This window comes from Carcharhinus amblyrhynchos, chromosome 9 (genome assembly GCF_965287045.1).
Source record: "Carcharhinus amblyrhynchos chromosome 9, sCarAmb.v2.hapA, whole genome shotgun sequence".
Taxonomy (NCBI): Eukaryota; Metazoa; Chordata; class Chondrichthyes; order Carcharhiniformes; family Carcharhinidae; genus Carcharhinus; species Carcharhinus amblyrhynchos.
Genome location: NC_137332.1, coordinates 16,676,893 through 16,690,905, shown reverse-complemented (window position 1 = coordinate 16,690,905; position 14,013 = coordinate 16,676,893). Strand labels below are relative to the sequence as shown.

The 14,013-nt window shown below is 41.3% G+C and overlaps 1 protein-coding gene across 6 annotated transcripts in view; it reads right to left on the bottom strand.

The window, feature by feature from the left end:
• ccdc18 (coiled-coil domain containing 18) overlaps positions 1-14,013 on the bottom strand; it is a 128,035-nt gene that overhangs the window by 70,943 nt on the left and 43,079 nt on the right. For all 6 annotated transcript variants that reach the window (XM_080195230.1, XM_080195232.1, XM_080195236.1 and 3 more), the window contains 3 exons: positions 12,311-12,438; positions 5,074-5,231; positions 3,754-3,917 (listed from right to left, as the gene is read on the bottom strand). In XM_080195230.1, coding sequence (XP_080051356.1) covers positions 3,754-3,917; positions 5,074-5,231; positions 12,311-12,438 — 450 coding nt within the window. The remainder of the gene's footprint in view (positions 1-3,753; positions 3,918-5,073; positions 5,232-12,310; positions 12,439-14,013) is intronic.

Sequence of the window (14,013 nt, the reverse complement as noted above, 5' to 3'; positions counted from 1 at the left end):
TTGGTAAGTTTGCTGACAACACAAAGGTTGGTGGTATTTTAGAAAGTTTGGAGGGATGTCAGAAGTTGCAGCGTGACACAGATAGGATGCAAGACTGGGCGGAGAAGTGGCAGATGGACTTCAACCCAGATAAATGTGTAGTGGTCCATTTTGGCAGGTCAAATGGGATAAAGGAGTATAATAGCAAGGGTAAGACTCTTAGCAGTGCAGACGATCAGAAGGACCTTGGGGTCTGGGTCCAGAGGACTCTTAAATTGGGCTCACAGGTAGAGGATGTGGTTAAGAAGGTGTATGGTGTACTGGCCTTCATCAATCAAGGGATTGAGTTAGGAGTCAGGATATAATGTTGCAGCTTTTTAAGATCCAAGTCAGACCTCTCTTGGAATACTGTGCTCAGTTCTAGTTGCCTCATTACAGGAAGGATGTGGAAGCTATTGAAAGGGTGCAGAGGAGATTTACAAGGAAGTTGCCTGGATTGGGTGGCATGCCTTATGAGGATAGGTTGAGGGAACTCAAGTCTTTTCTCCTTGGAGAGACAAAGGATGAGAGGTGGCCTGATAGAAGTGTATAAGATGTCGAGAGGGATAGATCGGGTGGATTCTCAGAGGCTTTTTCCAAGGGCTGGAATGGTTGCTACAAGAGGACACAGGTTTAAGGTGCTGGGGAGTAGGTACAGAGGAGATGTCAGGGGTAAGTTTTTCACTCAGGGTGGTGGGTGAGTGGAATCAGCTGCCGTCGATGGTGGTGGAGGCAAATTTGATAGGGTCTTTCAAGACTTCTGGATGAGTACATGGAACTTAATAGAATTGAGGGTTATAGGTAAGCCTAGTAGGTATGGATATCATTGGTGCAACTTGTGGGCCGAAGGGCCTGTTTGTGCTGTAGTTTATCTATGTTCTTCTATGTTTTTCTATGAAACCAACCATGCCGAGTGCCTTCTTCACCACTCTGTATACCTGTGACTCCACTTTCAAGGAGGTATGAACATGTATCTCTAGATCTTTTTGTTCTGTAACTCTCCCAATGCCCTCCCGTTGACTGAGTAAGTCCTGTCCTGATTCAACCTACGAAAATGCATCACCTTGCATTTGTCTACATTAAACTCCATCTGCCATTTGTCAGTCCACTGGCCCAACAGATCAAGATCCCATTGCAATTGGAGATAATGTTCTTCTCTGACCACTATGCCATCAATCTTAGTGTCATCTGCAAACTTACTAACCATGCCTCCTATATTCTCATTCAAATCATTAACATAAATGACAAACAGCAATGGGCCCAACACTGATCCCTGAGCCACACTGCTGGTCACAGGCCTCCAGTTTGAAAACTACCCTCAACAACGACTCTCTGGCTTCTGTCAAGAAGCCAATTTTGTATCCATTTAGATACCTCATCCTGGATCCCGTCAGATTTAACCTTATGCAACAACCTACCACGCGGTACCTTGTCAAAGGCCTTGCTAAAGTCCACGTAGACAACATGAACTGCACTGCTCTCGTCTATCTTTACCATAGGAACTGAATATAATAGCTAAATAAATACAGAAAACAAACTGGTTAATTTAAATTTGGCTTTTTACTCAGGTACAACCTCCTTTTACTGAGAAAAGGAACATTTCTGTATTTGTTGTGAGCTAATGTCACATTTTTGGCAAGACCAAATTGGTGAGGTTCTTAACTAGCAAGCACAAAGTGAAACAATTATTGCTATTTTATAATTGGATACAGGGAAACAATCATCACAGGTGCCTTAATGTGTAGTCTGTTTACACAATAATATTATAATCTGTTAACTATATTTAATTGCATACAGATTGTAGACATTAATTATGTTCCTGTAAAAAGGAAGAGGCTGAAACTGTACAGTGATTGGGGTTAGAAGGTACATGTTTGTAAGAGTATTTCTGCAATTCTATTCTTTACCACATGGCTTTTTGGAATATAACCAAGGTTGTTACATATTCCTTTAAAATAACATTACATTTTTAAGGGTTGAAAACTAACCAGCTCAGTCCCTGATCAAAAGGGATTCAAGTCCAGAGATGAAGACATATTTAGTATTAAAGCAGCAGGCTTTGTTAATGGATGACTTAACATTTGTCACAGTTGTAAAAATAATGATTATTTGCCAAACTTTTCTAAGGATCCAATAAGTTCCAGTCATGTACTCCTAAAATTCTTAATTGCTACTAAATAAAATTAACAACTTTGTGACAAAAAGAAATGGAATACATAACTGAGGAAATCAGACACGAGGAGCAAGAGCTGAGTGACACCAGCGAGAATAGAGTGGTAACAGAGGGGCAAGGCCAAGAACGAGAGCTGACCAGCAGGAAAGAATGAGAGTGGATGGCCAGATCCAAGGAAAAAGAAAAAAGTGTGAAATCATAAGAAAGCAGGTAAGCAATTGGTTCATGACCTTGTTTCTCTCTAAATAAGGGCATTAATTTGAACTAGGGGCCAAAAAAATTTATATTTCCCAATATTGGGACCTTTCCAGAAACTAGACATTTTTGAAAAAATATAATCTGGACATATACTGGACACTTAGAAACATTCCATCCACCATTTCCATCACCATAGCTGCATCTTTTGAGGTCACAGGACATCAGGTCCCATTGACTTGTCAAACTTTAATTCTAATTGTTTTCTCAGTACCCTTTTCCTGGTGATAAAGTTCTCACCTCCCTTTCACCTCTCGATTTGCAAGCATTCCACAGTGAAGAAAAACAGAATATTTGTTTAACACTAAGGCCATTTTCTTACAACAAACATACCTACCACTCTATTGCCCACCCACACTTCGGCAAATCAGACCACAAGGCTAATGATCTCCTATGGGACTGCTGGAGTCACTGGGCTGGTCAGTATTTAAAAACTTTGACCAGCCTGAACAAGTATGCCACTATAGTGACTAACTTCATGAGTAAGTGTGTAGAAGGCTACGTGCCAAAGAAGCAAATCCATGTGGTTAGCTACGAGTTGGAATGTTAACACTGCATTTTATAAACGTGAGAGGAAAACAGTGAAATTAAATTCTTAAAAAAACTTTTAACATTTCCTATTATTATTGCTTACGTAGTTGATTTTTTGGTACATGGAAAGATTATTGAAGGTGATCATTAGTGATTTAAATGTTTATTTCTGCAATGTCAGTATTGCAATTTATACCTAATAACTTGGCAAACTACTCAACGATGTACAAATATGAACAATTCCAAAGTATGTACTTTTAATAAAACATGTTTTAAAATTTGCAAACTGATTACAAAAGAACCAAGTGGTGGTAGTGGTACTGCTACTATCACCAAAATTATCTTGTCGCCATTTATCACATGGGAATGCAATCTCAAGCCAACATTATTTTTAAAAGAACGGAATTAACCATACTTTTTATGTCAACAATGAAACTCCGAATCGAAGCACTAACAAATCAGCGTAGTTGGTAAGCAAATCCCACAATTATAAAATTTAGATTCCTCCTGTCAAGACAGTAGCTATGCCATTACTGTTACCCCCAGAAGACAAAAGGGTGGGGAGAGGGAGCCAATTCATTTAGCATTCCTGCTCAATTTCCAAGTCTACACAAGAAAGCACATGTGTGAAATTAAACAATATGTCATTCACCAATGACAACTCATGATAAATTAATCCTACAAATCAGAAATATCGATTTGGAAATGACAAGAAAAGCTCCGTGTACTAAAATGGAATTGTGGACTAAACTTATCTGGATGTATAATTTGCGCACCTCCTCTTCCACCTTTCCAGTGTATTTGCTTTTTTCCAACAGTTGCTCCTGTATCTGCTGAAAATCATTGATCTGTTCAGTCATCTGAGTCTGCAACGTTGAGATTGTAGTCTCTGCTTCCAATAATTCTGTCTGCAACTTCTCAACTTCCATTTGTCTGTCAGCTGACACATTGAAAGAAAAAGCAAAAGAAAAAGTTATTTTACAAATTTGTTACAATGCCCAAGGGCTTTAGTTGCCAAAGAATATAAAAAAGCATAATGTCCCAACCTTGAACCCAAGATTTGTGCTGAGTTTAGTTGATTGCAAGACTGTCATAAGGGAGGCCTCAGCATGATGAAGCTGCGGGGGGAGTGGATAGGGCTCCAGATCAGTGTTTGGTCGCTTGTCACAAAACAAGTGTAAATGATCATTAGGACTTAATTGAGCATACTAGCGTGTCACTTATCTCCCATCTAGAAAAATCAGAATTTAGATCAAAGGAACTTTTCATTTTCTCTGGATTTTTCATTTGGTCTATAGTAACAGAAGCCTGACCACATCCAAAGAACGAGCACCTTTTGATTATTGTACTTCATGCCAGCTGTATGATCACTACTAAATTTGTATTGGGTTGGTGCTGATGTAGAATCCCTTTATCAAAATTAAGACAAATATTATCTGGTTGACTTCCTTGCTTGAAATCTTAAAAGTAAGGCAACACTGGACAAGTTATAAATCTCCAATAATTAATTGTTTCTGGTCATTTTTACAAACAGGGATCAGGATTGTAGTACTGTAAGGATAGCACTCAGATTTCAGTGGAGAAAAAGACAAATTTTCCATGTGTGGGGCAGGAGAGGGGTGGAAGGGTTAAATCGGGAGTTGGAGGTGTAATTGGAGGATGGTTGAGTGATCTGATGGGGGCAGGGATTGTTGGGGGTGGCTGAGAGCTCACGGAGCAGTGGCAGCTAATCAGAGGGGTATAATCAAGAGGTCCTGTGAGGGGGTAGCTAAGAGTATAGTTATTCAGGAATTAAAAGCGGTTTTCAGATAATTCTTCTGCTAAGTGAATCTGAACAATCTAAGGTCTCCAATTTAAAAACTGGACTTTCGGATGGTTTCATGTGCAAGCTAATAGCCCATCAGAAGTTTAATCTTCACAGGCAATTTCTGTGCAGTTTTTGGATGGAGATGTCCGGGGATCACCCCTCCCAAGAAATGCAAGATCTGGGTCACTATTATGATATCTACAAACTTAAAACCTTTACTTCTGTGCTGTGATTAAACTAATACTTCCACCTTTATTCTCTCCTCAAATTCAGGCATCTGTCAGCTTACCCTTTTTATTTCTGTCTGACATTAGCTCTGGGTTTGTTCCTTCCAATAATTCGCAACTTCTGCCGAAAACATCACCACATTCTTGCTTTGAGAATTTACTGTTCATCAGGCTGGATTTCAGCTTTTGAATTTCAGCATCTTTCATGGCTAGTTGAATGCTGAAAGAAAAGAATTTTGGTCCAACAAAGCAATAAACTAAAGACATTGTAAAAAGTAAAAACTCCCTGACCAGGTTTGTTCTTTCAAGGTATCATAATTAGCATGTTACACGAATAAATATCATTCTTCAGCGGATTCACACAGATTTTTGAAAAGAGGTATCACATAGCAGACTCATTATTATTAGAGCATGTGGAATTAGGGGACAATTAGTTAAATGGATAGCAAGCTTGTAAGTTTTAAGTTTTCTGCTCTCTAACAAAGGATGAATGTAGTGTTTTACACAGTTCACTATTTACATGAATAATCTAGACTCAGCAGCAGTATCAAAGACTGCAGCCATGCAAATTGGGGGATATTATTACATGAAGGAAGACTGTGACACAATACCAGAAGACACTAACAAGCTTGTTAAATGGGCATGCAAGTGGCAAATGCATTTCAATTGCAGACTGTAAGTTGGTCTACAGCTTGGCAGAGGGGTAAGGGACCACCTTGTCCTCGGAAAAGAAGTCTAATGGATGGGATGTGCAATGGGATTTAGGCATAGGGACGCACAACAAAACATAATCAGTACATTTCCCAATAATGAAGATTAACAAAGCCATACAAGTGAAAGTCAGTCACAGATTCATTTCTAGAGCAACAGAAGAAAATAAATTGCATTAAATACATGAAAGTTTGGTGAGACCATAATTACTGTATCATACACTGCCCTGGTTGTCACATTACAAAAAGGGTATGGCAATGGAGAAACATTTACAAATATGATGCCTTAACTGAGAGGGTACAATCATCAGGAAAAACTGAGCAGAATGCAGCTCTTTCCTTGAGAAAAAAAGATTCGGGGTAAACACAGAGGTCTTTAAAATTACTATCCATCAGTCTACCCTCAGTCCTCAGCGAAATGGAGGTTGCGATCAAAAGCTTTAATCAAGCAGCACTTATTCTCTAATTAATTAGCTTGGGTTGTACGAAGACCACTTCAGCCTTGCTACACAAATGAACAAAAGAGCTAAATTCCAGGGTGAGAAGCGACTGACTGCCTCTGACATCAAAGCAACATTTGACTGAATGTGACATCAAGTAGCCCTGGCAAAATTGAAGCCCATGGGATCAGGGGAAAACTCTCCACTGGCTGCATCATACCTAGCACATAGGAAGATGGTTATGTTGTTCAAGGTCAATCATCTCAGCCCCAGAACACTCTCAGAGTACTGTTCATAGCACATCTAACAACCAGCAAAAATGCTATGCTGTGGCACTCAATAGTGTATTTATATGCATGGTTGCAGTGGTGATGAGGGGATTACACTAGAGAAAGTAGAACCAGTAGTGTAGAACACATGGGATGACATTCTACCCTTTCTAATGCGCTCTGATTCATAGAATAGAACCCCTATAGTGCAGAAGGAGATCATTTGGCCCATCGAGTCTATACCAACCACAATGCCACCCAGGCCCTATTCCTGTAACCCCACATATTTACCCTGATAACCTGCTGACACGAGCATCAATTTAGCACGGCCAACCTAACCCACATATCTTTGTACTGTGGGAGGAAACTAGAGCACCCAGAGGAAAACCACGTGGACACAGGGAGAATGTGCAAACTCCACAACGGCAGTGACCAGAGGCCAGAATTGAATCCGAGTCCCTGGCGCTGAGAGGCAGCAGTGCTACCCATTGTGCCACGTGCCCCCCCTAGTTGTGGGGCCCTACAAACTAGTTGTGTAGTTGGGGGCTCCAATACATTAGCCACTGAAAGCTTGTGCTTTGGACACTAGGTGGTGTAATAGCAATAGAGCAAAGTCTTCTTCCGTCTGGATTTCTCCAACAATCTTGGAATCCAGCTGAGATTAGTCTGTGCACTCATGTGCTCACCCCATTTTAACAGCTCCAACTTTCAGAAGTTAGAGTTCTAGCTTTTTTAAAAATAACTTAAATAGTTATTTTACTTGGAACAAATTTAAACTAAGAATCTTTCAACTTAAGGTGTAACGGGGAGCTCAGTCCCATGTTTTGCATGGCCTGCAACATGTTGGAATTCCTGGACACTCCTTGAAGTCTGGACGGCCATATTTGCAAGGCACAGGTGAAGTGCCAGATGACTGGGGGGCAGCCAATGTGGCACCATTATTCAAGAAGGGAAGTAGGGAAGAAGCAAGTAATTACATGCCAGTGAGTCTAACAGCAGTGGTAGGGAAATTATTGGAATAAATTCTGAGGGACAAAATTAATCTCTGCTTGCAAAAGCAAGAGTTAAATCCAGGATAATCAGCATGGCTTTGTCAAGGGGAGATTGCAGCTAACAAATTTGCCCGAGATGGTGACTAGCTGAGTAGGTGAGGGCAGTGCAGTTGAAGTAGTCTATATGGGCTTCAGTAAGGCTTTTGATTCGGTCCCACATGGGGGACTGAGGGATTCTCTGTATGGTTTGCCCAGTTAAAAGGCTTAATTTTAAAGTATTTCTGCCTAATGTAACTGACTGTGCTATGCTTTAAGCTGATTTGGCCACATCAGCTTGGAATTCTGGGTTTAGCCTAGAAACTTGGCTCCATTCTTTGAAACTACAATGCAAGGTAAACAAGCTTTCTTGTAAGGTAAACGGCAGTGTTTCATGGTCACTGATGCCAATTGTGTGCCCAGCTCTTTAAAAAACAGAGATAACCAAAAATCTATATTGTTAATAACAGCTGTGCGTTCAGTTGCTGTTTGAATGCTGTACAAGCTCTCTCTCTTATCAGTAAAATTAATCTCTATCACTGTCTGTAAACTGCAAATTATAAAGGATGCTTAATAAAGAAGTTTCTTTATTAAAACAGTGGTGCTCATGTTTATTCTGAAAAAGAAAATACATCCTATAGAGACCAATAAAGAAGGTAAACGCCAGTGAGATCCAGGGCAATTTGGCAAACTGAATCCAACACTGGCTTAGTGGCAAGAGACAGAGAATGTTGGTTGAAGGTTGTCCATGTGACTGGAAGCTTATGTCCAATGGTATACTGCAGGGATCAGTCTGAGTCCCTTGCTGTTTGTAGTATATATCAATGATCTAGACATGGAAGTGGGGAGTATGATCAATAAGTTCGCAGATGATACAAAACAAAAATCGGTGCGTATGGTCTTAGCAAGGAGGGGGAAACTCGTATTCTCCAAGTCCCACAGAGGGAGGCAATTAGGGAATCCCCATGCAAGTCCTGGGGGTTATCACAGATTACAGGGAGATATATACGGGCTGGTCAGATAGGCAGAACATAACCATAATGTGACAGGTAATGCATTTTGGGAAGACTAGCAAGGCAAGGGAATACACAATGAGCAGCAGAACACTAAGAAGTGCACAGGACGAGAGGGACATTGGGGTGCACATCCTGAGGTCTCTGAAAGCAGCAGAACAGATAGACAAGATGGATACTTGCCACTACTTGCTGAGACTCAGAATATAAGAGCAAGGAGGTTATGCTCATTAGGCCACAGCTGGAATAATGTACAGTTTTGGTTGCCACACTATAGGAAGGATGTGATGTGATTTTACGGAAAGGGGTGCAGAGGAGATTCACCACCTGGTTGCCCGGGCTGAAGCATTTCACGGAGGTGCCTGCGTTGGACTGGGGTAAATGCTGTAGGAAGTCTCGGAACACCAGATTAAAATCCAACAGGTTAATTTGGTAGCAAAAGCCACTAGGTTTCAGAGCACTTGCTGCTCCTTCGTCAGGTGAATGGGATCTCAGTTCACAAACACGGCATATAAAGACACAAACTCAATTTACAAAATAATGGTTAGAATGAGTGTCTTTACAGGTAATCAAGTTTCAAAGGGACAGACAATGTGGGTGGAGAGGGTTAAGAACAGGTTAAAGAGATGTGTATTGTCTCCAGACAGGACAATTAGTGAGATTTTGCAAGTTCAGACAAGTTGTGGGAGTTACAGATAGTGTGACATGAACCCAAGATATCGGTTAAGGCCGTTCTCACGTGTGCAGAACCTGGCTATCAGTCTCTACGCATTGACTCTGCGCTGTCGTGTGTCGTGAAGGCTGCTTTAGAGAACGCTTACCCGAAGATCAGAGGCTGAATGCCCGTAACCTCTGAAGTGTTTCCCAACAGGAAGAGAACACTCTTGCCTGGTGATTGTCAAGTGGTGTTCATTCATCTGCTGCCGTAGCATCTGCAGGGTCTCCCCAGTGTACCATGCCTCGGGGCATATTTTCCTGCAGCATATCAGGTAAACAACGTTGGCCAAGTTGCAGGAGTATGCACCATGTACCTGGTGGATGGTGTTCTCATGTGAGATGATGGCATCCATGTCAATGATCTGGCATGTCTTGCAGAGGTCGTATGGTGCCATGGTCACTGTTCTTCTGAAAGCTGGGTACTTTGCTGTGGACAATGATCTGTTTGAGGTTGCGCGTTTGTTTGAAGGCAAAAAATGGGAATGTGGGGATGGCCTTGACGAGATGTTCGCCTTCATCAATGACATTTTGAAGGCTCTGGAGAAGACACGCCACAGCGAAAAACCGCAATTACCTCCTCAGAAGACAAACACGGGACACAGCAGACAGAGTACCTTTTGTCATCCAGTAATTCCTGGAGCGGAGAAGCTACGTCATCTACCTCAAGCAGACTACTATCTGCGGCAAACTACACAGTCTTCAGGAGAACAGTGACCATGACACCACACAATCCTGCCGCAGCAACCTCTGCAAGACATGCCAGATCATCAACACAGATGCCATCATCTCACGTGAGAACACCATCCACCAGGTACACAGTACATACTCCTGCAACTCGGCCAATGTTGTCTACTTGAGACGCTGCAGGAAAGGATGTCCTGAGGCATGGTACATTAGGGAGACCATGCAAACACTACGACAATGGATGAATGAATACCACTCGACAATCACCAGGCAAGAGTGTTCTCTTCCTGTTGGGGACACTTCAGCAGTCACAGGCGTTCGGCCTCTGATCTTCAGGTGAGCATTCTCCAAGGCAGCCTTCACAACATACGACAGCGCAGAGTGGCTGAGCACAGACTGATAGCCAAGTTCCACACACGAGGCCTCAATCGGGATCTTGGGTTCATGAGACACTATCGGTAACCACCACAACTTGCCTGGACTTGCAAAATCTCACATCTCTTTAACCTGTGCTTAACGTTCTCTCTACTCACATTGTAACTTTGAGACTTGATTACCTGTGAAGACTCGCATTCCAGCCATTATTTTATAAATTGAGTTTGTGTCTTTATATGCCCTGCTTGTGAACTGAAATCCCACTCACCTGAAGGAGCAGCAAGCACTCCAAAAGCTAGTAGCTTTTGCTACCAAATAAACCTGTTGGACTTTAACCTGGTGTTGTGAGACTTCTTACTGAAGCATTTCAGCAGTGAAGATACGATAGTTAGATTGGGGTTTTTCTGAGTGCAGAAGGTTGGGGTGAGGGGAGTGGGGGAGAGACTCGATTGAGGTATAAAATAATGAAGGACAAATATAAGAAGAAACTTTTCCCCTTGAGGGGCCAATAACCAGGGGATGTAGATTTACATTAATGGGCAAGAGATTTAGATAGGATTTATGGAAAATCTTTTTCACCCAGACGGTGGTAGGAATCTGGAACTCCTGAAAAGGAGTAGAAAAGGAGGGTAGATGCAGGAATCCTCACAATACTTAAGAAGAATTTACATAAGAATTTGAAACGCCATAGCATACAAGGAAACAAAGTCCCAAAAAAATGTTTTGAATTATTTGCAGACGTAAATCCTTGAACCCTGATGAAAAATAGAATCATAGAAACTAGAAGCACGAGAAGGCCATTCAGCTCTTCAAGCCTGCTCCGCCATTAATTCTGAACATGGCTGATCATCAAATTCAATAGCCTGATCCTCCCTTCCTCCCATATCCCTTTGGTCCCTACAGCTATATCTAATTTCTTCTTGAAATCAGATATTTTGGCCTCAATTACATTTTGTGGTAGTGAATTCCACATACTTACTACACTCTGGGTGAAGAGGTTTCTCCTCGCTCAGTTTACCCCTTATCCTCAAACTACGATCCCTAGTTCTGGACTCCACCACCACTGGGAACATTCTTTCTGAATCCACCATGTCTAAGCCTGTTAAAATTTTGTAACTTTCTGAAAGATCCCCTCTCTCTCTTCTAAACACCAGTGAATGTCATCCAAAACCAACATAGTGTTTCCTCATATTGATTATTTATGTCAGCAAATATGCACAGATTAAATAATCCAAAACTTTTTGGTGACTTTGTTTCCCACTAACTTGCTGTGCAGTCTGATATAAAGCTTGGAATTCTCCTCTCCCACCCACAGCCAGTTTGATAGCAGAACAAAGAATCTAGATGGGAACCAAAAAGTCAGAAATCTGCCTGTGTAAAAACACATTACAATTCTCCTAATGGAGGTTAATGGCAGGTCAGTCTTCCTGCTGGCTGGTGGTGTGAATGAATCAGGGAGGGTTTACTGCATGATCATAGTTTGCCATGCGCTTCACAATCTGGAGAAGTTAACAGACCCACCATCCCAGGAAGAGGCCTGGTAAACCTTCGCTATACTCCCACTATGGCAAGGACATCCTTCCTCAGATAAGGGCACCAAAACTGCGCACAATGCTCCAGGTGAAGGCACAAGCTGAGTTAAAATTTCACCCTCTAATAAAGTATTTTTTAAAAAACAGAAGTGATGTTATAACATCAAAACATACATTTCATTTCCACAAAGGGCTAGCTTGCTCAGTTGGCCAGATGGTTAGTGTGCGGTTCTGAAGAATGCCAACAGTGCAGGTTCAATTCTCATTCAGGCTGAGGTAGACTTGAGGCATGCCTCCTCGCCCTGTCCCCAAAAGTGGAAAGCAACAGAACATCAGTACTGACAAAAAACTGCCAAGAAAATAGGTCATGTTGAAACATCACCAGACAATGAACCAAGAGTCTGCTTTTGGACAGAACACACAGGAATGAAAGAATCAAGTTTACATCCATTCCTCATGTTCTTAAACAATCAACTTCAAAATTAGTAAACCATCTTGCATTAATCAAGGCAGTTTAAAAAAAATAAATACCTGAGGTCTGTTATCAATGAATCATTTGAATTATCATTTAAAGTGAAATCCTTCATCCTAATGTCCTTCGTGGTTGAAGAAAAAGCCATTGTGGAGCTTGAACTTGCACCACATGCACAATTATCTAACTGCAGTACAGAAACATCAAGAACGAGATTAAATACGCAGACCTTCAATGCTATTTATCTGGTCTTTACAACATTTATTTTAAGCATCAAGTTATTACAGGTTGACATGTCATCATTCTTCAACTCATTTTACCCATTAGTATACTAAATTCTCCAATTCCAAACACACAAACTAAAAATATATGCTCCTTCAGCAATATTCCCTCAGTATTTACTGGTCTTGCATAATGCTGAAAATGGATCTATGAACTGCAACTCATCGTGTATCTTCAAATTTGAGGACAAAAGAGCACACACAGATAAGCAAAAATAGGTAAAAGAGCACAAGGAGAACAGCAGAGGAGTGCAAGGAGAGCAGGCAGAGCCCATAAACCAGCTGAATTTGAGAAAGGGAGAGGCTGGTGGGAGAGAGCACGCAATGTAATGGGTCCCTATGGGAGACTTGTAAAGGAGATAAATTCACATGGGATATAGGGTAATTTGATGAAGTGGATTCAAAATTGGCTCAGTTGTAGGAGACAGAGGGTGATGACAGAAGGATGCTTTGGTGACTGGAAGCCAGTGTCCAATGGCATACCACAGGGATCTGCGTTGGGTCCTCTATTATTCATCATTTATATAAGTGACACAGATGACTATGTGGGGGTAGGATTAGTAAGTTTGCAGATAACACAAAGATTGAACAGGTGGTTAATTGTGAGGTGGAGTGTCTTAGGCTACAAGAAAATATAGACAGAATGGTTAAATGGGCAGATAAGTGGCAGATGCAATTCAACCCTGAAAAACGAGAGGTGATATACTTTGGAATTTGACAAGAAAGTACTCATTGTTTGGTAGGATATGAGGAAGTTCTGTGGAACAATGGGACTTTGGAATGTTTGTCCACAGATCTCTAAAAGCGGAAGGGCATGCTGGTTGGGTGGTTTAAAAAAAAGGCATGTGGGACACTTACCTTTATCAATCTACGGAAAGATTACAAAAGCAGGGAAATCATGTTGGAGTTGTACTGAATTTTGGTGAGGCCACAGCTAGAGTTGTGTGCGTAGTTCTGGTTGTCACATTATAGGGAGGATGTGATTAGCATCTGGATGAGCACACGACATGTAACATAACATTCGGGGCTTTGGGCCAAGTGCTGGCAGATGGGATTGGGTGGGAATTCAGGTGTTTCTAATGTGTTGGTGCAGACTCGATGGGCGAAAGGACGACTTCTGCACTCTAAAAAATGTGATTCTGTGAAATTTAAATATATTAGACAATCTTAATATGCAAAACATTTGATGATCGATCAATAAATAAATAAATAAATGGCTATTTTCCTTACTTTAGAAAGAATGAGAAATAAGGTTTTAGTTTCAACAAGCATCAGCAGACTATTTATTTGAAAGCATTCAACATTTTTTCATCTAAGAACATAAGAACAGAAGAAATAGGAGCAGGAGTAGGCCATCTAGCCCCTCGAGCCTGCCCCATCATTCAGTAAGATCATGGCTGATCTGTCGTGTCTCAGTTCCACATTCCCGCCCCCTCCCCATAACCTTTAATCCCCTTGCCTATCAAAAACCTATCAACCTG